This window comes from Choloepus didactylus, chromosome 5 (assembly GCF_015220235.1).
Source record: "Choloepus didactylus isolate mChoDid1 chromosome 5, mChoDid1.pri, whole genome shotgun sequence".
NCBI lineage: Eukaryota > Metazoa > Chordata > Mammalia > Pilosa > Megalonychidae > Choloepus > Choloepus didactylus.
This window is the reverse complement of record NC_051311.1, coordinates 38,755,318-38,779,220: the sequence shown is the minus strand read 5'-3', so window position 1 is coordinate 38,779,220 and position 23,903 is coordinate 38,755,318. Positions and strand designations below refer to the sequence as shown.

Genomic DNA, 23,903 nt, shown 5'->3' with positions numbered 1-23,903 from the left:
AACGCCCTGGCGCTAGCGGTGCGCGGGTCTGGCCTGGCGGAGCGCCCGCTTGCTCCAAGCGGGTGGTTGGTCTGCGCGACTCTCGGACTCGGGTTCCTGCGGCGCATGCTCGGGCTCGCGCCCCACTCGCCGGCTGTAGACCCACGCGCCCCGGTACGCTCTCCTGGTGCAGCCCGGAATCCCACCTTGGACATCTTCTCGGCCCGGCCATGACGGCGCACTCCTTCGCCCTCCCGGTCATCATCTTCACCACTTTCTGGGGCCTCATCGGCATCGCGGGGCCCTGGTTTGTGCCGAAAGGACCAAACCGCGGGTAAGAAGCGCGAGCAGGCCCCGGGCTTCTCTTCTGGGTGCCTCCTCCCCAGCGCGCTTGCCTGGCCCACCGCCGACCCGGGGCGGGGGGTGGCATCACATGGGGCCGCGAGCACTCGCCTCGGCACCCCGCCGCTGCACGAGGGACGCCAGGCCCCCAGCATCCTTCTCCAAGGTCTTTGCACCTGTGCCTGTACCGTGTTCACCCGCGAACAGGCAGGAAGTCGGGGTGCCAGGGCAGATAAGGGTGAAGAAAGGGGAAGACCTGGCCGACGCTAGCAAACACTTCAAGTGTCACCGCCTCCAGCCAGTAAAGGGTGTGGTGGCACGGGTGCAGTTTCTTCCCAGGTAAAACGGGAATGCTGATAATACCTGCTTTCTGAGTCTGCTGCTGTGAGGATGGCATGAAACAATGCATATCAAACACTTATTGCATGGCACATATTATGTGTTGAATAATTTTTAACTGGTCTCATTATTTTTTCAAGATATCCTAGCAGATTTCCGTACCTGCTATGCTACTCAGCAGTTTCTGCTTTATATTATCCTCAGTTACAAAATGCTCTTTCCTCCTTGACTTGCAAATTCCTTGAGGTCAGAGATTGTCCTGTTCATCCTGTCACAGCACAGGACTGGTCCAAGGTGCTTAGTAATGTTGAAAGACTGGATCAAGTGCTAACTTCTCTGGTACCAGCTTGAAGTGTTTTAGATCAGGAGTCATGGACCCTGGTTTGGATTGGGTTTAGCTTTGGCTGGAGGCTGCAGACATGTGGCATTGCCTCTGTACTTAAAGATGTGCAGGGCTAAGACCCACAGCTGCACTTTGTAAACCACTTTAGTGTGGTACCTCTCTTGCATACCTTGGTGGGTTCTCTGGTTAGTCTGACTGAAGTCTGTCTGGCTACATTTTAAGCTTTTTGTCTCCAGTCTTTCTTTGAACTTTTTACAACTCACTTTGCCTTGGAGATGGCTCACAAGCTCCTCACTTCCTTCCCTGTTTGCTGGTCAACTGTTTTCCTTCTCTGTACCCAATGAATTTAGAATTCCAGAGACCATTCCACAGTGGGTTGCCACAAACACAGCTCTATGCATAGTCTTTTCTCAACATGTCTACGTTAAAATGGGAAATACTACATTGAAATGGGTGATGGAGAAGGGAGGTGAAGGAAGCATTTGTAACTTAACTGGGATGTGGTCAAGGTTGGCCTCCCCCAGAGGTATACTTATAGTTTTGTTTTTATTTTCCATCTTGCAACTCTTACACTGAGTAGAAGTCAGTCTCCTGTGTACAGGTGGCATTGGAAAGGCCAGTGGGAAAGGGGCCAACAACAGGAGCCCCCTCTGAGCCCCTGGCCAGGCCTCCTGAGGGCACTGGTCCCATTCACCCTGACATGACATCCCTGTCTGTTTCAGGGTGGTCATCACCATGCTGGTAACCACTGCTGTCTGCTGTTACCTCTTGTAAGTATGTCTCTCCCATCTCAAAATCAGTGATTTCCTTGATTCTCCCTTCTTCCCTCCCTGCTCTCCCCTCTGTCCTGGTAGTGAACACCTCTTGAAAGGCTGAATCTATAAAACACAAGAGCAAGTCAGTGTGGATAGTAAAAACAGCAATGGACCAGAAGGCAAGAACTCCAAGCTCTGGTCTGGCTCTGCCGTGAATGTGTAACCTGGGCAAGCCTTATGACTTCCATAGGCCGCAGTTTTCCCAGCTGTGAAGTGAATGAGTTGGGCCTGTCCAGTGGTTTCTGTATCTGACTGTGCATCATAATCACCTGGGAACAGGAAAGAGAGAGATTTGTTAAAACACAGCTTTCAAGGCTGCACCCTGGACCCAGTACATCACAATTCTCATGATCTACACTTGGGAGCCCATCTTTTCAGTGGGTGCCCCTAGGTGATTGTAATGCAGCCAGTGTGCAACCACTAGGTGAGAGCAGGGTCTTCAATCTTGGAAGAGGTACCCTGGGGATAAAGAAAACCTTCCAAGGGACAGCATGAAAGAATAAATTTCCAGGTCCTCGGTGTCCTCTTTCTAAAGCTGTCTGAGACCCATTAACAATGGCCCTTCCCCCACTTTAAAAAAAAGAAAGCTACCCCCTGCATCCATCCCCAGTCCTGCTATGTTCATTGCTCAGAGGTGTAAATCATCCTGGCTAGCAAACCAAGGGATAAGTCCAGGTTTTGGTTTGGGGAGAGGCCTCTTTCATGAGGAGTCAAGCCACTTTAAGTTTGTAGGGCCTCTTCTTTTTGTGTATTATACATTATCTTTATAGGGTAAGCCTGGCATTGAAATAATACAGATGATGTATAGGATTTGGATTCTTTAAAAGATAGCAGATTCTTTTTTAAAGTAACTGGAATATTAGCACTGCTAAATTTTTCAAAGCACATAGGATAAAACCCACATTTTAAAAAATCTACATGATTTCAGATTTGGTACATGTTATTGTAGTTAAAACCTATTTTATTAAATTATGTCATAAACTATTCCTATTAGTCAGTTCTCTCTTACTTCATTGTATATAATGTTTAATATTTTCTGCTTCCTGTTAACAAAATATAAATTTGTTAAAAATAAAGATGACTCTTAGATGTTAGCTTAAATACATGGTTTTTCAGAATCCTTTAGGCAGTACACAGGACAAAAAGGAAGAAGGCCAGTGGACAGAGCATCTCTAAGGCCCATTTTGTAATGCTTTTCTCAGTCCTTCAAGGCTTGGTAGAGCGTCCTCACCTGCCCCAGGGAGGGCCTCAAGGGGCTGGGATTCGATGGTTCAGAGACCAGGATTTGAAGAATGGTGGGTGGGATTCTGCGGAGACTGAGTTTACACATATATGGGGTTAATGACAAACCCTGAATCGACAGATGGGAGATGGAAAACATGTTGCAAATTAGATGAATACAGGCAAAAAGGTGGGGATATTTTAAGAAAATGCCATGCCTAAAAATTGTATTTACAAAACATAATCTTGGAGATAATACTGATATAGAGCAGGTAATGATTTCTGGCAGCTCTCTGGGTGGCAGGCACTCCACTGGCTGCTATGGGGGCTCAAAGGGCAAAGAGAGTCATCCTTCCTGTAAAAATAGAGACCACATATCATTGATATGGTCGTGTAAGGCTTTGGGAATCTTTTTCCAGAGACTCTTTTGGGGGCTGCTGCCATGGGGCAAATGAAGCTGGGACTGTTCGTCATGAGTGATGGGGCCAGACATCACCCACACAGTCCAGCATGCTGATGGAGGGAGGGAGTCGAGTGAGTGAAAAACTGGTTTGAAAAACAGAGTGGTTCAGAAGTAGGTCGGGTTGGGGGATCTTTGGTCATCAGCTCCTCACATCTCAGCATAGATCCTTCATCTTCTTCTTAAAAGGAGGTGATTCTGACTTGCCTCCCATCATACCAGCCCTGATCTGCTTCCTGGAGGCATAAAGAGTAGGACAGACTCAGACTAGTGATTTATTAGGGCATAGCTGGGGGTCACTCCAAAAGCATGCCTGGCAGTGCAGTCTTAACTCTGCCCTGATACCAGAATCCAGCTGCAAGTCAGGATTTTATAAATCTACCAAAAAAAAAAAAAAAAAAATCAAATCAAAACACAAACTCCAGACTGACCCCCACGTGCTCCCTGTAACCCTCTTTGCTCCTGAGAATAAGGACCCTGCTATCTGGTGGGTTAGTCGCATCTTCCCTGGGAAAGAAGAAAAGACTATGGCAAAAGACCTCCTCTCTGGAGCATAGGGTAGTTTTCCTTCAGTCTCCAGGCTTACCCTCACTGTGCTGTCCCTGGCAGCTGGCTCATTGCCATCCTGGCCCAGCTGAACCCCCTGTTCGGGCCCCAGCTGAAGAACGAGACCATCTGGTATGTGCGCTTCCTGTGGGAGTGACCGGCTCAGCTTCTGGCCCCAGGTACTGGGAGGGTGGAGGGGTGAGGACCGCAGGGGCCCTCCATGGGTGGGGAAGGGCAGCGTTGTGTGGAGGAAGAAACCAGGCAGGGCCCATGTTGAGATTTCTCATTCAGAGGCAGGCCTTTGTTTATTTATCTAGGAAAAAAAAAAAAAACAAAAAAATACAAAGTTACTCAGTACCTACTACCTTCTCACCTAGCACTGGGCCAGACACTAGGGCTGAAGTGGAGAATACAATAGATACAGGCTCTGTCCTCGTATTGCTTCATCCCAAGGCAGGAGACAACTGTGCTATAGTCGGGGTTATGCAGAGAGCAGTGAGAGCCACGACAGGGGCCTGGCCAGGGAAGGAAGGCTCAGGAGGAAATAGTGACCTGAGGACTGTGGGAGCTGGTCAGGGAAGGATGGGGTGGGGGGAGGCACACCCTGGCAGAGGCAGAAGGGAAGGCTCATGGTGGCCCCAGGAATAGGAAAAGGGCTAGTGTGGCTGGAGGGGGGCCGGGAGGAGGGCAGCACAGGAGGCAGGAGGGCTCCCATGCTGCAGGGCCTGGTCAGCCCAGCTGAGAAGGTTGACGTTCTTTGTGAGGGCTGTGGAGAACCGCCCAAGGCTTCGCTGGGGAATGGTGCGATCAGTCTGAATCTTTTAAAGACTGCTTTGGCAACAAGAGGCAGATGTCTTGGAGGAGCCAAGTGGATGTAGGTGGCTGTGATTCCACAACCAAGGTCATCAGACCCCTTTGGTGCTCCCACTCCCACTCCTCAGTGGGGCTGGGAAGGGCTCAGAAGCAGACCTCCCTGGGGATGGCCCAAGAGGCAGACACGGAGAGGAAGGGACGGTGGGAGGACTGCATCAGCACTGAGCTGCCAGTGCCTGGTGTCCTGGCTGGCTGCCTGGCTTCGGCCACATCACCTCCTCTTTCTACTTCTCAAACTCCAGGGGAGCCCAGTGGCCCCACGCTGGCTCCTCCCAGGCACTTGCAGGCTCATCCTTGGCTATGGGTTTGCCAGGCCTCAGAGGGGGAGAGTTCTGAGTAAGGTGAGGGCCGAGGCACAGGAGTTGAGACCCTAATCTGGACAGAGGGATAGTTGAGGGTAAGCAGAGTGACCCCAAGGCAGAGGCCTGGGCAGGGAGGGTCTGTGGGAGGGAGCCTGGGGCAAGCCTGGGCAAGGGTGGAGAGCCCTGTGGACAGTAGGAGCTAATCCTTTAATATGATGCCCTTTTCAGGTTTCCCTGCTCTCTGGATGACCTTGTCTGGACCGTCCCTGACGACCCCTTCATCCTCACTCCACCCCCCCACCCCACTCCAACCATGGCTGTGAGAACGTCCCTCAGTGCTTTCTCCTGCTGACAGCTGGGCCCACGCCCCCACTGCCTGGCCTAGTTCTAGGAATTATCATCTTAACCCGGTCAGTCTGGCCCTCGCTGGGCGCTGGGGAAGGCTGGGGAAAGCCCTGAGCTCAGAGTCCGGCTGGAGCAGGAGCTTCTGGCCCTTTAAATTCTCACTGCTCTAGAGTTTTCTCTCCCTGTCCAGTAGATCCTAGCTGAGGAGCTGATGAGAGTGGACCTGTCATTTACAGCTGAGGCAGAGGCCAGGACTCGGCCCAGCCAGAGGAAGGACATGTGTCCAGCAGGCCCTTAAGGAGAAGGGGCATCCAGCCCAGGGTGCTCCAAGCCTGGGGTGGGGCTGGGTCAGAGGGAAAGCCCTGGGTGGGGATTCAGGGGACCTGGCTGCCTTCCCAGCTCTGCCACCATCCTTCTGTGTGCCAGCTCAGGTAAGCATCTTCACTTCTGTGGGCCTCCTCGGCCATGAAACAGAGGGCCTGTACCAGATTATGCCAAAGGCCTTTCCAGCTCTGGCACAGAACTATTCTTTAATTTCTGACACATTTAGATGTAAATATATAAAGATGTGGAAGTAATGGGAAAACATTCACAAAAAAAAGTGAAATAGTAGTTTGAGTCAAGAGTGAAACCTACATATTGAGCATCCTTTATAAAGTCACTTAAATTGGCTTGCTTAGAGAAGTTTTCTCTCCTCAGAATATTCTGTTCCACCTTCCTTCCCTCACTGGGCCTCCCCTCTGTAAATGAGCTCACCCCCCTTTTCCAGAGCTATTCTGTCAGTCCATCTGTGAGCACAGCAGGAGTCAGAAGAAGCCAAAGTTGCAGCCCCTCCACCGACAGGCTAGATTTGGCTTCATTTGGGCCACGATGGGTGGCAGCATTCAGCCTCGCAGCCACATGCAGGTGGTGTGGAGCTTGTGCTGAGGGAAGACAAGCCAGGTGTGGTGTGAGATGCCCTCTCTGAGGCCAGCACCAGGTCTCTGCCCCCAAATGAGGTGGAGGATTGTCACCTGAGCTGACAAGGGCTGTGAGCCAGAGGAAACTTGGGGACCCACAGAGGGGGGAGGCGAGGCTGAGAGACGTTCCATACTTGCAGAAAGGTCAGAGTTAATTAGAACAGAGCCAAGGCTCCACCCCATTATCCAACTCCTAGCTGACAGTCTTTCTACTCTGCCACACTTCTCTCTAGAGGGAGGAAAAGCCAACCTCAATTATTTATTGACTTTATTTATTAGCATTTCCAAACTCCCCTTTAGTGGGCATCATTTTGGAAAGGCAGCAGACTATGATATGAGCCTCACCAGGTTTCTTGGCTCTAAGCATGGCCATTCCTCAGAGCTCAGGTTGGGGCCCCCGTTAGCACCCCACCCACTAGCAAAACCCCACTCCAACCTTTCTTATTCTGCCCCCTGTGGCCCTTCCTGTGGACTTGAGGGTGTGAGGGTGTGAATTGTATTGAAAACCCCAGCTTACGTTTAGTGAATAGTGAGTGGTGGGAAATTCACTGTGTTTGGTGGCAGAGTCCTGGCTGCCGCCCACCCACCCACCAGATTCCCATTTCCTCAGTGGGTTGATTTGGAGGACAGCAAAGGGGGCTGGCAGCTCTGGAACATGGACACTGAGAACGACATTTTTCTGAGACATGGAAGAAAATACAGGCTCCTGCTCACTGTGCCAGAACCGTGGCCTGGCAGGAGGAGGAGCGAGGATTTGTTCAGAGGGAACCTTGCCCCCCACTCATCTGTGCCCTGGACTGTAGAGTGCATGACTTCCTCTTGCAATGGAAAGTGTGACTGTGCAATAAATCGGGTCTCCAACCTCTCCTGAGTCTGTCTCTTCCTAATTGTCCTGAGGACGTGGTGTCTGTCTGCGCCAGGCCTAGTCCGGGGTGGCCTGAGGGACTTCCTGGAGGCTCAGGAGCCTGCGGAGGCAGGTGGGGGTGGTAGGCAGAGGGGATGGGGCACACAGTGCAAGAGAGTAGAGCTTCTTGGAAGAGCTACTGGAAATCGGGTGTGGCTGGGAGGGGGGTGGTGGTGGTGTAGGAGGTGCTTACACAAGAAACGGGAGAAATGTGCTGGGACCAGACCATTTGGACCTCCAAAGCCAGGTGAACAAATTCAAGTTAATCTCAAGGGCAGTGGGCAGCCATGAAAGGGTTTGTTTTTGTTTTTGTTTTTGTTTTAATTCAGTTTTGTTGAGATATATTCACATACCATACAATCATCCATGGTGTACAATCAACTGTTCATAGTACCATTGTATAGTTGTGCATTCATCACCCCAATCTATTTTTGAACATTTTCCTTATACCAGAAAGAATCAGAATCAGAATAAAAATAAAAAAGAACACCCAAATCATCCCCCCTCATCCCACCCTATTTTTCATTTTGTTTTTGTCCCTATTTATCTACTCATCCATCCATACACTGGATAAAGGGAGTGCGATCCACAATGTTTTCACAATCACACTGTCACCCCTTGCAATCTACATTGTTATAAAATCATCTTCAAGAGTCAAGGCTACTGAGTTGGCGTTTGGTAGTTTCAGGTATTTTCTTCTAGCTATTCCAATACATTAAAACCTAAAAAGTGTTATCTATATAGTGCGTAAGAATGTCCACCAGAGTGACCTCTTTTTTTTTTTTAATCTTCATTTTATTGAGATATATTCACATACCACGCAGTCATACAAAACAAATTGTACTTTCGATTGTTTACAGTACCATTACATAGTTGTACATTCATCACCTAAATCAATCCCTGACACCTTCATTAGCACACACACAAGAATAACAAGAATAATAATTAGAGTGAAAAAGAGCAATTGAAGTAAAAAAGAACACTGGGTACCTTTGTCTGTTTGTTTCCTTCCCCTATTTTTCTACTCATCCATCTATAAACTAGACAAAGGGGAGTGTGGTCCTTATGGCTTTCCCAATCCCATTGTCACCCCTCATAAGCTACATTTTTATACAATTGTCTTCGAGATTCATGGGTTCTGGGTTGTTTGATAGTTTCAGGTATCCACCACCAGCTACCCCAATTCTTCAGAACCTAAAAAGGGTTGTCTAAATTGTGCATAAGAGTGCCCACCAGAGTGACCTCTTGACTCCATTTGGAATCTCTTGGCCACTGAAGCTTTATTTCATTTCATTTCGCATCCCCCTTTTGGTCAGAAAGATGTTCTCAATCCCATGATGCCGGGTCCAGATTCATCCCCAGGAGTCATATCCTACATTGCCAGGAAAATTTACACCCCTGGGAGTCAGGTCCCATGTAGGGGGAGGAGGGCAGTGAGATCACCTGCTGAGGTGGCTTAGTTAGAGAGAGAGGGGGGGCCACATCTGAGCAACACAGAGGCACTCGGGGAGACTCTTAGGCACAATTATAAGCAAGTTTAGCCTCTCCTTTGCAGTAACAAGCTTCATGGGGGCCAGCGCCAAGACAGAGGGCTCAGCACATCAAGCCATCAGTCCCCAGTGGTTGTGAGAACATCAGCAACAATCCAGGTGAGGAAGTCGAACACCTCCACATCCTACCCCAGCTCCTCAGGGGCGCCCGAATATATATTTATTCTCCACCCATATTACTTTGGGATGTGTCACTATTTCACTCTAACCTATACAGACCTACCATATCTCACTTCCTATTCAAAGTTTCATGTAATTGTGGTGTTTGAACAAACTGTAGAAGTCACACTGTTTAGAAAATATAGATCCTACACCAAATAAACATTTCTTCCCTTGGTCTCACATGGAAGTTGAAGTTTTAACACACAGTCAGTTTCAACCTTTACCCTTTGGCCCAGTTTGCCCTAGTCTTAACCAGATCTGCTTCATTCATATCTCTAATTGAAGTCTGGGCTCTTTTTCAGCTTTTTTTTTTTTTTTAACAGTTGCTGTATGTGTTAATACTGACATTCATATCTGCTGAGCTCTAGCTCTGAGTTTCAGGTGTCACACAGATACCCAATGTCATGAAAGGGTTTTAAAGCAGGGGAATGTGATTTATAGAAATGTCTTTACAGGATGCATAATAGGAGACTGGTTAGAAGTCTGTTAATTGTGATCTAGGCAAAAGGTGATGGTGTGAGCTATATTAGTGCTGGTGAGGACAGAGAAAAGGGGGCAGATTGAAGCTGTGATTTGGAGTTGAATGTGTCAGCTTTTGGCTGTGGGGAGAGTAGGAGGCAGCAATTTATTCTGCCTACTCTATTCCCGGGACTATTCTGGAGTTGGAGATGCTTCAGTGAGCAATACAGACAAAGGAAGATACCTGTGCACCTGGCTGGCTTGAGCAGCCTGCTGACAGCACAGAAGAGGAGCAGGCTTGAGAGGGGTGTGAGGACCTTGGGTTTTTCGTTTGTCTCATGTCGAGTTGGGTGATCCATGGAACATGCAAGGGGAGATGTTTAATAAGTGTTTGGATAGATGGATTTGAAGCCAAGAGAAAGATCTGGCCCGATGATACAGATTTGGGAGTCATCAGCATAAAATAATTGATGAAAACTGAAGCCATGGGAGTTGCCAGAGGAAGTTCAGAGTGTTAGGAAAGCCCAGAAAAGGACCCTGAGGAAGGCCAGCATTTATGGGGTAGGCAGATAAAGATGAGCCCAGTGAGGATTTTGAGAAAATGTCCAGAGGCAGGAAAAAACTGGGTGACTATGCCATGGAATCTAAAGGAAGAGTGATTCCAGAAGGAGGGAATGGTCCAGAGTAGCCAAGATCGGCTGGCAACTTTGGGGAGAGGGGTGGATGAAGTCAGATTCTAATGGACAGAAGAGTGAATGGGAGGGAGGGAGAAGAGAAAGACAAGTGACAGCCTGGGGGTGGGAGGTGAGGCCATGGACCCCCTCAAGTTTGGCCCAGAGAGACAAAAGGAAATTAAGCAAGGCGGGGCCTTCTTGGGTTCATTTACTCTGGTCCCTGTGAGTCAGGCCTTGGGTCTGGGGCACTCACCCTTGCAGCCACACTGCTCCAGCCACTTTCCTTGTAACTCTTCTTAAACCAGATCCTGGGACCCCCTGCCCTTCCACCTCTGCAGCCTTCCCACCATTAGAGCCTCTGGTTGGGTCTTTGAGAATCTTTGTGGTCCCAGGCCCACCCAGCTGGGCCTAAGGCAAATCCACACCATTGTTCCCTGCTCAGGGTTTGGGGAAGCAGGGAGAGCACAGGGAAGAGGGAGAGTCTCACAAATAGTTGCTTTCCCCACTGGGGCTCTGTCCTCTGAGTTCTTGACTTCCAAGACTTGGATTGCTCTAGTTCATCTGTAGGCGCTTTCTGCAGGATGTGTCTGTCTGTCCCTGAATTCTTACTGAGCCCGTTTCTGGGAAGGTGGAGTCCTGGAGAGCTGCTCCTTGTGCTCTGGGCAGCCTCTGTCAAGCTCCGGGTTGGCAGCGACTTCCACCGTCGGGCAGCCTTTCCCAAGTTTTCCTTCCTTCTTGCGAGAAAAGAGAGGGGGCCAAGAACTCCTGTCTGCTCAACACCCTCCCAGGGCCTGGCCTCCCACACCCGTGTGAGTGTTGCATTCCTGCCGAGGCTTGCACTCCACCCCCAGGACAGGGACCTGCAGGGTGAGCAGGTTTGAAGCAAAAGGCATCTCCCCCCGAACTGTGGGCAGTGCCTCAGTAAATGTCAAATGGATGCAGAACCTGCCAGAACCTTACACAAAGCAAAAGATCTCTTTGAAAATGGTCAGTGGCCAAGAGTAGGCTATCCCCTGAGCCAAACCAAATGGCAGAGGGAGAAGCAGCCTTGGGGCCCATCCTGGCAAAACAGGACAGCCTGTGAAGGAGATGAATGTGACCCACATAAGTTAAGCTGCCCACGAGGAGTGTGGCCAGCAGAGGGCAGTGCCTGCACAGCAGCCGGGAAAGAAACCTCAAGAGTGTCCAGTTTGTGCAACATCACTGGGCATGCGCTGGGGGGAGATTGTACTGCACTGACGTTGGAGATCCTGGCATCAGAGCTGCGGTTCTTAGCATGGAACAATGAGAATCCTCCAGAAAATACCATAGCCTGGAAGAAATGCCCTTCAAGCACATCTAGTAATAATAACAGCTAGTATGTATTGAGCAGTTACTATGTGCCGGGCACTACTTAAGGAGACTAAAGGACAAAGAGATAAAGTACCTTGCCCGACTTGATACTCCTCTGATTTCAGTCCCTCCAAACAATCTTCTGTTACTCTTTCCTACCTCCACATTCCCGAGAGATCTGACACATTCCAGTCTATAGTAATGACACCCATCGGGGGAGATTCTCATTGGGGTGGGGTGGGGATGGGAGTACATACAGGAGGTTGGTTCTAATAGGCTGGTCACAGGGTCACCTCTCCCTGCTGAAGCCCCCAAAGCACTGCCCTTGATTAATCGTGATTGCTTTGAACGGAAATAGGGTCATTGGTACTCTGGGAGTGTGGGCAATTACAGATGGCGCCTCTCCAGATAATCCCAGTAACCCCTGGTAACCATGCTGGAAGTGACCTTCTGTTTATAAAGCCGCAGGTTTCCAGGAAAGAAAGCAGTTGGCAGCCACCGAGGTTTTGCTTGACTTGTAACACCAAAAAAGTGAGAGCAGATGACCAAAGTCCAATCCTTATGCAGGCCACACTCCTGGTTAATCAACCTGTACGAGAATCACCCAAAACAAAACAAAACATAAAACAAACTCCATAGAACTCAGGGACCTACGCTAGATCTACCAAAATGGGATCTCCGGGGATGGAGCTGAGGACCTGGGCTTTAAAGAAACTCTCCAGGTGATTCTTGGGCAGGCAGGCCCCCACAGGTCTAGGGCCCAGAGTTTTGGAATCATCCTCTAGGCTCATTTCTCAAAATGTGGTATACGGGCCAACTATAGCAGAATTACCTGGGATGTTTGCAAATGCAGATTCCTGCCCCCCACCCCCAACCCTACTGGATTAGGAATTTCCTAGATGGGACTCAGGGCTTTGCATTTTAGACAAGCTTCCCAAGGGTTCCTGTGCTGACTGAAACCCTCTGGAACCGGGTTTCCCAACTTGGCACTATTGACATTTGGGGCAGGTAAATCTTTGCTGTGGGAGCTGCCTGTGCGTTGCAGGAGGTCTGCGCACTGGACACCACTAGAACCCCTGGCGTCAGTTGTGATGACCACAAGTGTCTCCAGCCATTACCAAATGTTCCCTGGGGGGCCAATTCTCCTCCCTGCCCTGGCCCCCACATTTGGGAACCACGACTCTAGAACCTCAACCCCTCAAATGATTTCCAAACTTAGTTTATCAACCCAGAGCCTTTTGAAACGAGGTTTGGAAAACTTGAGGGAAGCTGTAGCATGAGTACCTCGAGAGTGCCTTGTGAGCCTTTCATCTGGTCTTCCCCAGCAGGATCTGGAGCTTCTGACTGGGTGGCCATGGACTGGGGAGAAGGAAGTGCCCAAGCCTTAGGGGACTATGCAATAGCTAAACTATGTCTAGCACCATGTGGTCCAGGAGGAGGCTGGTGGTTCACTGGAGGGGGGCTCTGATGTGACATCCTAAGGGGGCTCTGACATGACATCCTAAGGGGGCTCTGATGCTTAGCAGAACCTTGAACTCGCCCTGCAGCCATCTTCTCTGAAGTGGGGTATGGTTGGGAGGGGTCATCTCCAGAACCCACCGAAACCCAACCTGGCCCCTGCCCTCAGGATTAAGGGCCATGATGCAGCAAGAGTCCTCCTCCCTACTGCAAAGGCCAGCATTTCATTCCCAGGCAAAGACTTGGGAGACAGGGTGGTGATTCTTTTCACCTCCCAATTAGTTTGTCTTATACAGCAAGAGTACTGGATTCTGAAGAATCCACTGTGGACTCTGCTACATTATTCAGTGATACCAGGTGCAATTGCTTTGCCCTTGGTGTGCAGCAGTTGATTCAGCAAACATATTTTCCTCTTTTTTCTTTCTTCCCAGTCTCCAAAATGCAATTCACCTTCATTTAGCAGCTCAGGTCAGTGGAGGCTGCCAGTGCAGAATCTAGACGTGGATCGCCTGGGTTCAAATTCTAGCTCCACCCATTATTATTTGGGTGACCTTTTAGAAAGTTAGCAAATCTTTCTGAGCCTCAGTTTCCTTATTGCTGAATTGGAATAATAATAATAATGCAGCTACTTCACAGGGATTGTGAATTATTAACCCAGGTCTTGGATTAAAGTGTGGCATCCATAAATGTCATCATTCATCATGTTGTTTTTACATATTAACTCTTCAGCTCCATGCCACGCTTTATCCTGCCAGGATCTCAGCATCCTTCCCCTTTTCTGTCCCCATGGCTGGCACCGTGCTGATCCACCTCACGGAGAAGGAAGCAGCAACCACCCTGTGTGTTCTGATATGGTGCTAGGACCTGGGAAGGGCCTGTTTGTGTTGCTCTTGTGTTTCATGTCAAATTCCCTTAACTTAATCTCTAAATGTAGTGCCCTGTCAATGAAAACACTAATTTTGGAGGGGAAGTGTGGGATGGGGACAGGAGACTCGTTCCCTGATTCTAAAGTTCTCAGGGAAAAATAAACATGTAAGAAATGAGGAAATTTCTGAAAAAGTAGAGTATCAAGAGGGACACTAGCCTACCCAGACATTAAAAAGTATTATGAAGTTACAATTCAGGAGGCCACAAAAATTTAAATAACAGTGCCAGCAAATGAGTAGGCAGACAACTCAATGGAAGAAAATGAGTCCAGAAAGTTGAGTTTTCAAATGCAACTAAGAATTAAGAATGTGATTAAGAATTTGATAAAGGCAAATCAAATCAGTGGGAAAAGGATGGGTGAAGCAATGAACAGTGCCGTGACTACCTCTCTTCTGGCAACAAAATAAATGCCAAATGGATCAGAGATATAAATGAAACCATAAATGTACTAGAAGAAAACAGAAGAATGTTTTTAATGCTCTTGTAATGGGGAAGGCCTCTGTAAGAGGAGAAAAACGAAATCCGGAAGCTATGAATGTAAAGCTTTATAAATTTAAATAAATTTCTGCAAGGAAAAAAGGGGAAAAAAAAGACAAATGACAAACAAGGAAAACTTTGCAAATCGTAACAGACATAGAGCTAATCAACAAGAAAAAAATAATCACAAATAGATAAATAGGCAAAGGACATCCAGGCAATTCACAAATGAAGTATAAACGACTTCTGAGCATGAAAAGATGCTAAGAATTGTTTATAATCAAGAAAAGTAAATTAAAACAACAATGCAACCCCGTTATTACCTATCATATTAGCAGAGATAAAAAATTGATAATAGGCTATAGGTAGACTCTGGCAATGCTCCATGCATTTCCCCTTCCCCTTAACACTTTAGTACACACCAACCTGGCTTCCAACTGCAGCAGGCTGGAAACCAGTGAGTGCTCACCCACCACAGTCTTCAACCAGTGACTGATGGGAGCTGATGCATGGGCTAAGGCCCAGAGTTTCCCCACCTCCGTTGTCCACCGTGTAGCTGGCTTGTGCTTCTGCCTTCACCATGGGAAATGCCCTGGATAACCTGCTGGCCCCAGAGAATGAGAAACATGGAGCAGACTTGAACCCAACCTGGAATCAAGTCTGGCCAAGTCTAGGGTAGATCAGTCAAACCCCAGCTGACACAGACACTTGAGAAAAAGAAAAAAAAATGCTTGTTGTTATAAGCCACATAGTTTTATCATGCAGCATTTTGTGGCATAACTGACTGAAAACATGTTGTTGCATATAAATCTATTTGATTCATTTATTGTCTACTCCCCTATTACGACATTTGGATTACTTCCAGGTTTTCCTATTACAAACAGTGAGCATCCCTCTACATATCTAGTCTATTTGTGCACTTGTCTTGGAACTTCTTTAGAGTATATATCTAGAAGTGAAATAGCTGCCTTGTGGGGACATTTACTTTCAACTTCACTAGATATTGCTGTCCAAAGTGATTGTTTCAATTTATACTCTTAACAACCTTGTATGGGTTCCTGGACTTCATTGGTTATTTAGCCTTTTTAATTTTTGTGATCAGATGATGGGTGTGAAATAGTATCTTGTTTTAATTAGCAGTTTCTTAGTAACTGGTGAGCCTGACTCTCTTTTTATCTGTTTATTGACCACTTGGGTTTTCACTTCTGTAATTTGCCTGGTCATATAGTTTCCTGGCTTTTCTATTAAGTTGTTTGTGTTTTTCTTATTGATTTATAGAAATTCTTTACATATGTTCGCTACTAGTCCCCCTAATTCTAGGTATTTACCTAAGATAAATGAAAGTATATGCCCATGCAAAAAACTTGCATGTGTTTTGTTCATAGCAGCTTTATTTGTAATAGCACAGAAGAGAGAAGGAGAGGTGGGGGGCAGGACATGAGATAAGACAGTCCCATTTCTTTTTCTGCTCTTCATTGTTAAGAAAATGAAAAGTAAGCCACAAATTAGAAGAACATATTCTCAAAACATTTATCTGTCAAAGGGCTTGTATCTTAAATATGTGAAGAACTCTTATAATCCAACAATGAGAAAACAAACCCAATTTTTAAAAATGGGCCAGAAACTGACCTGGAACTTCATAAAAGTGGCATACAAATGACCAATGAGCACATGAAAATGCAATCACATCACTAGTCATCTGTGAAATACAAATTAAAACCGCAAGGAAATACCATCACATACCCATTAGTATGGCTAAAATTAAAAAGACCAACAATACCAAGTGTTGATAAGGATTTGGAACAATCAAGACATTGCTGGTGGGGATATAAAATAACACAAACCCTTTGAAAAAAGTTTGGCAATTTCTTAAAAAGTTAAACATAACTTATTATACAGCCCAGTATACCCACTTCTAGGTATTTACCTAAGATAAATGAAAGTATATGTCCATGCAAAAACTTGCATGTGTTTTGTTCATAGCAGCTTTATTTGTAATAGCAAAAACTGGAAACAACCCAAGTGGCCATCAACAGGTGAATGAATACACAACTTGTGCTATACGCATATAACGGAATACTACTCAAAAATATACAGGAATGAATTACTGATTCACACATCAACAATGAATGAATCTCAAAAACATTGTTTAAAGCAAAAGAAGCCAGACATACAAGAGTATATACTGAATAGTTCCCTTTATATAAAACTCTAGAAAATGTGAATCTAATCTATAATAACAGAAAGCAGATTAGTGGTTGCCTGGGGCCAGGGTTAACTGGGAAGGGGCACAAGGGAACTTTGGTATGGGGGGCAGGAGGCAGGCGGATAGAAAACCTGTGTCTTGATTGTGAAGGTGATTAAGCAGGTGAATAAATTTCTCAAAACTCATTGAAATGTACACCTAAGTATTTTATCGTATGTAAATTATGTCTAAAAAGCCCATGAAAACATTCATGCAGAGATAGAAAACTAGAATAGAATAGAGAGCCATTAGAATAGAATATAGAGTCTAGAAATAGATCCCTATATATACGGGAATGAAAAGGGGGAAGCTGTACAAATCAGTGGGGAAATGATGAGCTGCCAGGAGAATTGGCTCTCTAAATGGAAAAAGGTAAGATTCATTCCCTACCTCAGATCACACAAAAAAATGAAATTTGGGTTGGTTGAAGACTTAAATGTAAAAAGCGAAATGTCAAAATGTCTTAAATAAAACATAAGAGAGTGACTTTATGACAATCAGGAAAAAGAAGGATTTTCTAAATAAGTCTGGGAGAAGATATTTATAGTGCATAAAGATTGGTATTCATATTATATACATAACACTAACACATTAATGAGAAAAAGAAAAAAGACAATTGAAAAATTGACAAATATATTCCCAGCAATTCACAAGAAGGGAAACTGAAACTGTCAATCTGCAGGTAAAAAACTACACTTGGCTTCATTAATAATCAGGGAAATCACCTCGATGGTCGCTGATGTGTTCATAGACATGGGGTACTGGTGGTTTGATGGGCTGAGCCCTCTACCACGGGACTTGCCCTTGGCAAGACTGTTGCTGCAAAGGAGAGGCTAGGCCTGCCTATAATTGTGCCTAAGAGCCTCCTCCTGAATGCCTCTTTGTTGCTCAGATGTGGCCCTCTCTCTCTAGCTAAGCCAACTTGGCAGGTGAAATCACTGCTCTCCCCGTCATGTGGGATCTGACACCCAGGGGAGTGAATCTCCCTGGCAATGTGGAATATGACTCCCGGGGAGGAATCTAGACCTGGCATCGTGGTATGGAGAACATCTTCTTGACCAAAAGGGGGATGTGAAAGGAAATGAAATAAGCTACAGTGGCAGAGAGATTCCAAAAGGAGCCGAGAGGTCACTCTGGTGGGCCCTCTTACGCACAAAATAGACAACCCTTTTTAGGTTCTAGTGAATTGGAGTAGCTAACAGTAAATACCTGAAACTATCAAACTACAACCCAGAACCCGTGAATCTTGAAGATGATGTTTATGGATGGATGAGTATAACAATGGGGGAAGGAAAACAAACAAACAAATAGACAAACAAACAAAGGCACCCAGTGTTCTTTTTTACTTTAATTGCTCTTTTCCACTTTAATTTTTATCCTTGTTTTTTTGTGTGTGTCGTAATGAAGGTGTCAGGGATTGATTTTGGTGATGAATGCAGAACTATGTAATGGTACTGTGAACAATTGAATGTATGCTTTGTTTTGTATGACTACATGGTTTGTGAATATACCTCAATAAAATGAATTAAAAGGCAACCAGAAAAGAATTCAAAGAGTTGAATGATAAGCTATGACAAAACTCTATCAATTCTCATCTATTATGAATGCAAACATAGTTTTTCTGGGCTTACATTTATAAAAATGAAAGAGAAAGACACAATTGATACTGAACCCTCTCTCATTTTAACAATAAGTAAGTCAATCAATGTATGCCAAAGGAAATTATTGAAATAATATTTCAGTGTACATACATATTTTGATAGGGAGATCAAGAACATATTTTAGGCACAAAATATAGTTCAATAGTTTAAAAATTCTGTAGGAGAAAGTGAAATGGAAAATAAGTTTTAAGTAGAAAAAGAAACTGTAAAATTTCTGATTGAGAGCTTGTTCATATATTTTTAAATGAATAATGGTAGATATACAAACTGTTATATGTAGAGTCCATTGGATATATTTAAAAGAGTGAAGTATAGTTTTAAAATGTTCAATATCTACAATAAACTGACTGAATTACCGGTGATATTTAAACTTAAATTAAAAATGTTTAGATGTCAACTTTAAAATGTTACGAGTTTTTCAAGATCCTTTAAGGAGATAAGTAAACTAAAAAGTCTAAATCAGGGCTTTTCAAAAGTGTCTGTGCAAGATGCATTTCACTCCCCTGGGGGGCTTATTTAAAATGTCATTTGCTGGGCTCATTCCACACTCACAGAATTGATAGGAGCCCAGTATGCTGCTTTTTAAACTAGCTCTCCACTGGTTCTTCTGTCTCCTAAACCAATGCTGCAGTAGGAAGATCTCTGTGCTTGCTGACTAAGAACTGGATTTAGTTCTTGCTTAGTCCATTGCTGAGCAAGTCTTGTTAAATTACTATGCCTCAGTTTCCTCATTTGTCACCTAGGGATAATAATGCCTCTTCTTACCACATGTAATCATTGGGAGCAAAAAGCATTCAACTCCTTTGCAAAGTGTGGTACTTTTTAGACTTATGCAAATACTCTACATTTCACCTCTTGATCAAAGACATTTCCTGGGACTGAGCTTCTGATGCCAAAAAATGGCATCAGAACCACAACTCTGACACTGAGTCACTATCAGGCATTTGCAAAATTGAGGATGGGGGTTAGACTTCTATGGCCCTGCCCAGCTCTGACATTCCACAAGTCTATGAAAGATGGAGGAAAACAAGCAGATGGTTGAGGTTCCTGCACAAAGTGGGTACGTGCAGGGTAGAGAAGGGATAGCAAACTCAAACATTTTGAGGGGAAGCACCTCATCCACCTAATTATTTTTGCAGGGGTGAGGGAAGGTAGAAATGGTCTACATTATTATCATGCTTACTCTGCCTCAGGACAGGTGAGAGGCCGGCTAGATTTTCCCCACACAGTTTTTTAAAAAGCAAAAGGGATTATCCTGGACATAACATATGCTATGTGAACTTAGGAACCCCCACATCATAAGTCAAGCCCTCAATCATGAGGCTTCCTCTGGTGAAACTTATGGTTGTTAAAGGGAGGCTAAGCCCACCTACTATTATGCCTAGGACTCACCTCCAGAGAACCTCTTTTGTTGCTCAAACATAGACTTTCCCTCTCTAAGCCTAACTCTGCAAATAAGTTCATCACCCTCCCCCTGAAGTAGGACAGAACCCCCCAGGTGAGTGAGTCTCCCTGGCGATGTGGGACACAGATTCTGGGAATGAGCTTGACCTGGCATCAAGGGATTGAGAAAGCCTTTTTGACCAAAAGGAGAAAAGAAAGGTAACAAAATAAGGTTTCAGTGGCTAAAAAAATTCAGATAGAGTTGAGAGACTGTCCTGCAGGTTACTCCTATGCAAGCTTCCACTAGATATGCCAAATGACCACAGTATGATAAGCCCAAGTCAACAGTAGTCCTGAAAACCCTAAAGAATACCCAGATCCCTATCTGAGACTCTATAAAAAGTTTCACTCGCGAAGTTTATTCTTCAGAAAGATAAATCCTTCAGAGAACTCCTATGCCAGCTAAGTCCCAAAATCCAGAAGCAATGGCCTCTTCAAGAACATCAACCAGATATGTCCCCTTTTTGCTTATAGTCGACACCCCTTTTCAACATGAACAAGTTAGGGTGGTCACTGCCTAGACATTCCCGAAGTTCGGGAAAGTGATTAAACTAGAGGAAGGGGTAGCAACAGACAAGATGGAATTTAACAAAGGATTATGAATACTGAATATCTATATAATTTTCTTTTTCTTAGTTGCTAGGGTATTAGAATAGCTAGAAGGAAAGAACTGAAATGGTGGAACTATAACCAATAGCATCCTTTGAAATTGTTCTATAGCTACTTGTTAAATCGTAATTTGAAAGTTGTCAATTTTTTGTATTTATATTTCACAATAAGGAAATAACTGAAACTATGGTGCTGTAACTCATAACATTTTTGGAAATTTCCTATATAATCATACTTTGAAAGATGTTATTTTCATATATATATATATATATTTCCCAATAAGGAAATAACTGAAACTGTGGAACTGTAACCCATAACATTCTTTCAATTTGTCTAACTACTTGTTAAATTGCACTTGGAAAGTTATCACTTCTATGTATATATGTTATATTCTATAATAAAAAAATATGATTTTAAAAAATGCAAAAGGGAACTGACTGCTGTTTTTTGAAGCTTTCAAGGCAAGCACCGTCCCTAATTATCCTTCTTTTGTACAACACCCACCAAAACAAGATGATTTTTACATGCACCCTTCTCAAACTTGGCTTGTTTGGAGTGAAAAACTGTTATCTACAGATCAGAGTTTCCTTCTGTTCTTCCTCTCCCAATCCTTCTCTGGCAGGTGTTTTAACTGACTTCTTTTGCAATAAGAAACCCCTTATTCAAGAATGCCTCTGGAAAGGGACCAGTTCTGACCCTATTATAATGGACCCTATTAACAATGTGATTGATACCAATCAAAGCATGGGTACGCTGCCCGATATGCACAATGACCAATCCTGTGATACCCGGGTGTATTAGTTAGGGATCTCTAGGGAAACAGAATCAATGAGAGGCGTGTCTGACTATTAAATTTGTAAAAGTGACTCACACAAGTGTAGGTATGCATGAGTTCAAATTCTGTAGAGCAGTCAGCAAACTGTCAACTCCAAGGAAGATGTCCAATGAACTTCTCAGGAAACGAACCGGCAACTTCGATGAACTCCTCAGGAAATGAACTGGTATCTTCAACGAACGTGTTCAATGAACTCCTCAGGAAACGAACCGGCAACTTTGACGAACTCCTCAGGAAATGCTTCACTGGGCAGCTGAAGAAGAAGTGAAGGTCCTCTATCTGTCTTGCCTGTAAGTCTTCAACTGATTAATTGGATTAAATCCAGCCAACTGCACTCTCTCACTGTGGAAGGCAAGCCCTTTGGTGAGTCATCAGTCACAGCTGCAGTCAATTGACTCATGATTTAATAAACCAGCCTGTTGGTTCACCAACCAGCCTCAAACGTCCTCACAGCAATTGTCAGGCCGGTGTTTGCCCGACCAGACAGCTGGGTCACCTGGCCAAGCTGACACATGAACCCAACCATCACAGTCCACCCGTTGTCAACTTGGCAGTTATACATATTACCTAAAACCATACCTTCAAAATGAACATTACAGCTTATGCCATATCATAAGGGGATAAGACAGAGAAGAAAGCAAAGATATTTGCTTTACAGACAAATACAAACATAATCATAACAAAACAAGGAGGAAATATTCATGTCATCATGGTCCTTGTTTCTGTAACTGGTCACGTGGCCGTAGTTCATATTTATCACTACCTTCTTCCACTACCCATTCCATGTTCCCTTTACCCTCAGCAAGCACTTCAGCTGGCCCTGGTTCTTTGCCTGGTGGGGTGACCCAAACCTTCATTCCTGAAGTTTCTTGGCCATTGGTAGTCCTGCCTGGATTAGGTTGTTGCAGTTTTCCATTGACTTTAATCACAGGGCATGGTAGTACTATTAGATGCCTAGGGGATCTTCTGTATTTCAAGAAAACTCTCCTTTACTTCCATTGTGTAGTTGCAGTGCTATTTCCCCTTGATAGTCAGGATCAATCACCCCAGCCAGTACAGTAATCCCCTTCCTTGCCTGTTGATTCAGAGGCGCATGCAAAGCCAACAGAATTTTTGCAAGATCTTTATAGACAGAGCCACTGCCAGTCTGGACTGGAGGAGACAGACAAGGAACAAACTGCAGGAAAAATTTCTTCAAAGACAGAACCATGGAGGTTGAGGTCTGGAGTCAAGACGTTTCAGGCTGGGAGAGCGGAGCAGCCCACATGCATGGAAAGGGTGAGTTTGCCCTGGAGGTTGAGGGTGGGCTTTCTGCCTCAATGCTCTGGCAGAGTTTTACCACCTCCGGTCCCAAAGAGGGCGGAGCACATTCCCAGGGAATTGGGGAGAGCCTGGCTGCCACCACACTGTTCTGAAGGGGTTGAGCGTGTGCTCCGGAGATGGAAGGGAATCCGGGTGCTGCCCCGATGTTTGAGGAGGAGGGTGGGGCCGAGAAGGTGGTCTCCCCGATGTGTGGATATGTTGGAGCACTCACCTAAGCATTTGGAGAGGAAAGGGCTGCCACAAAGGCCCTCAGGAAGGGTTAGACTCCCGCTCTCTCAAGCCCCAAGAATGCAATGTCGTTCTGTAAATGACTCTTAGACTTTGAAATCTAATGGAATTTGTCCTGCAGGTTTTAGGAACTGTTTTGGTCCTGTTAACCCTGTTTTCCTTACTGTTTCTCCTTATGGCAATGGGAATGTTTATCGTATGACTGTCCCTCCTTTGTATATTGGAAGCACATAACTTGTTCTAAGTTCACAGATCCACAGCGAAAGGAGAATTATGATTTAGGACTACCCATGCCTATAACTGATTTTGATGGAATTTTGTACTTAACTATTGTTACTGAAATGATTTAAGTTTCTGTGATACTGCGGGATGAATATATTTTGTATATGGAAAGATAATGTCATTTTGGGGTCCAGGGGGTGGAATGTGCCAGTTTGAATGTATTGTGTCCCCCAAACACCATTATCTTTGATGTAGTCTTGTGTGGGCAGACGTTATCGGTTTTGATTGTATTTCCTTGAGTGTTTCTTTGGAGATGCTCCCCACCCAGCTGTGGGTAATGACTCTGATTGGATACTTCCATGGAGGTGTGGTCCCACCCATTTAGGATGGGCCTTGATCAGTGAAGCCATATAAATGAGCTGACGGGCAGAGGGAACTCAGTGCAGCAGTGAGTGACGTTTTGAAGAGGAGCTATAGCCAAGAGGGACACTTTGAAGAAAGCACAGGAGCTGCAGATGAGACACATTTTGAAGACGGCTGTTGGAAGCAGATTCATGCTCCGGAGAAGCTAAGAAAGGACAAATACCCCAAGAGCAACTGAGAGTGACATTTTTGAGGAACTGCAGCCTAGAGAGGAACGTTCTGGGAGAAAGCCATTTTGAAACCAGAACTTTGGAGCAGACACCAGCCATGTGCCTTCCCAGCTAACAGAGGTTTCCTGGACACAATTGGCCATCCTCCAGAGATGGTACCCGATTGCTGATGCATTACCTTGGACTCTTTATGGCCTTAAGACTGTAACTGTGTAACCAAATAAACCCCCTTTTATAGAAGCCAATCCATCTCGGGTGTTTTGCATCCCAGTAGCAT

The 23,903-nt window shown here is 45.4% G+C and overlaps 1 protein-coding gene across 1 annotated transcript; it reads left to right on the top strand.

Moving 5' to 3' along the window:
* On the top strand, positions 1 to 7,389 carry ATP6V0E2 (ATPase H+ transporting V0 subunit e2). Its single transcript, XM_037835863.1, has 4 exons — positions 1 to 313; positions 1,726 to 1,773; positions 4,109 to 4,224; positions 5,449 to 7,389. Exons 1-3 carry the CDS (start codon positions 210 to 212, stop codon positions 4,200 to 4,202), a joined length of 246 nt encoding a protein of 81 aa, XP_037691791.1. The 5' UTR covers positions 1 to 209; the 3' UTR covers positions 4,203 to 4,224; positions 5,449 to 7,389.
* Positions 7,390 to 23,903: the final 16,514 nt, after the last annotated feature.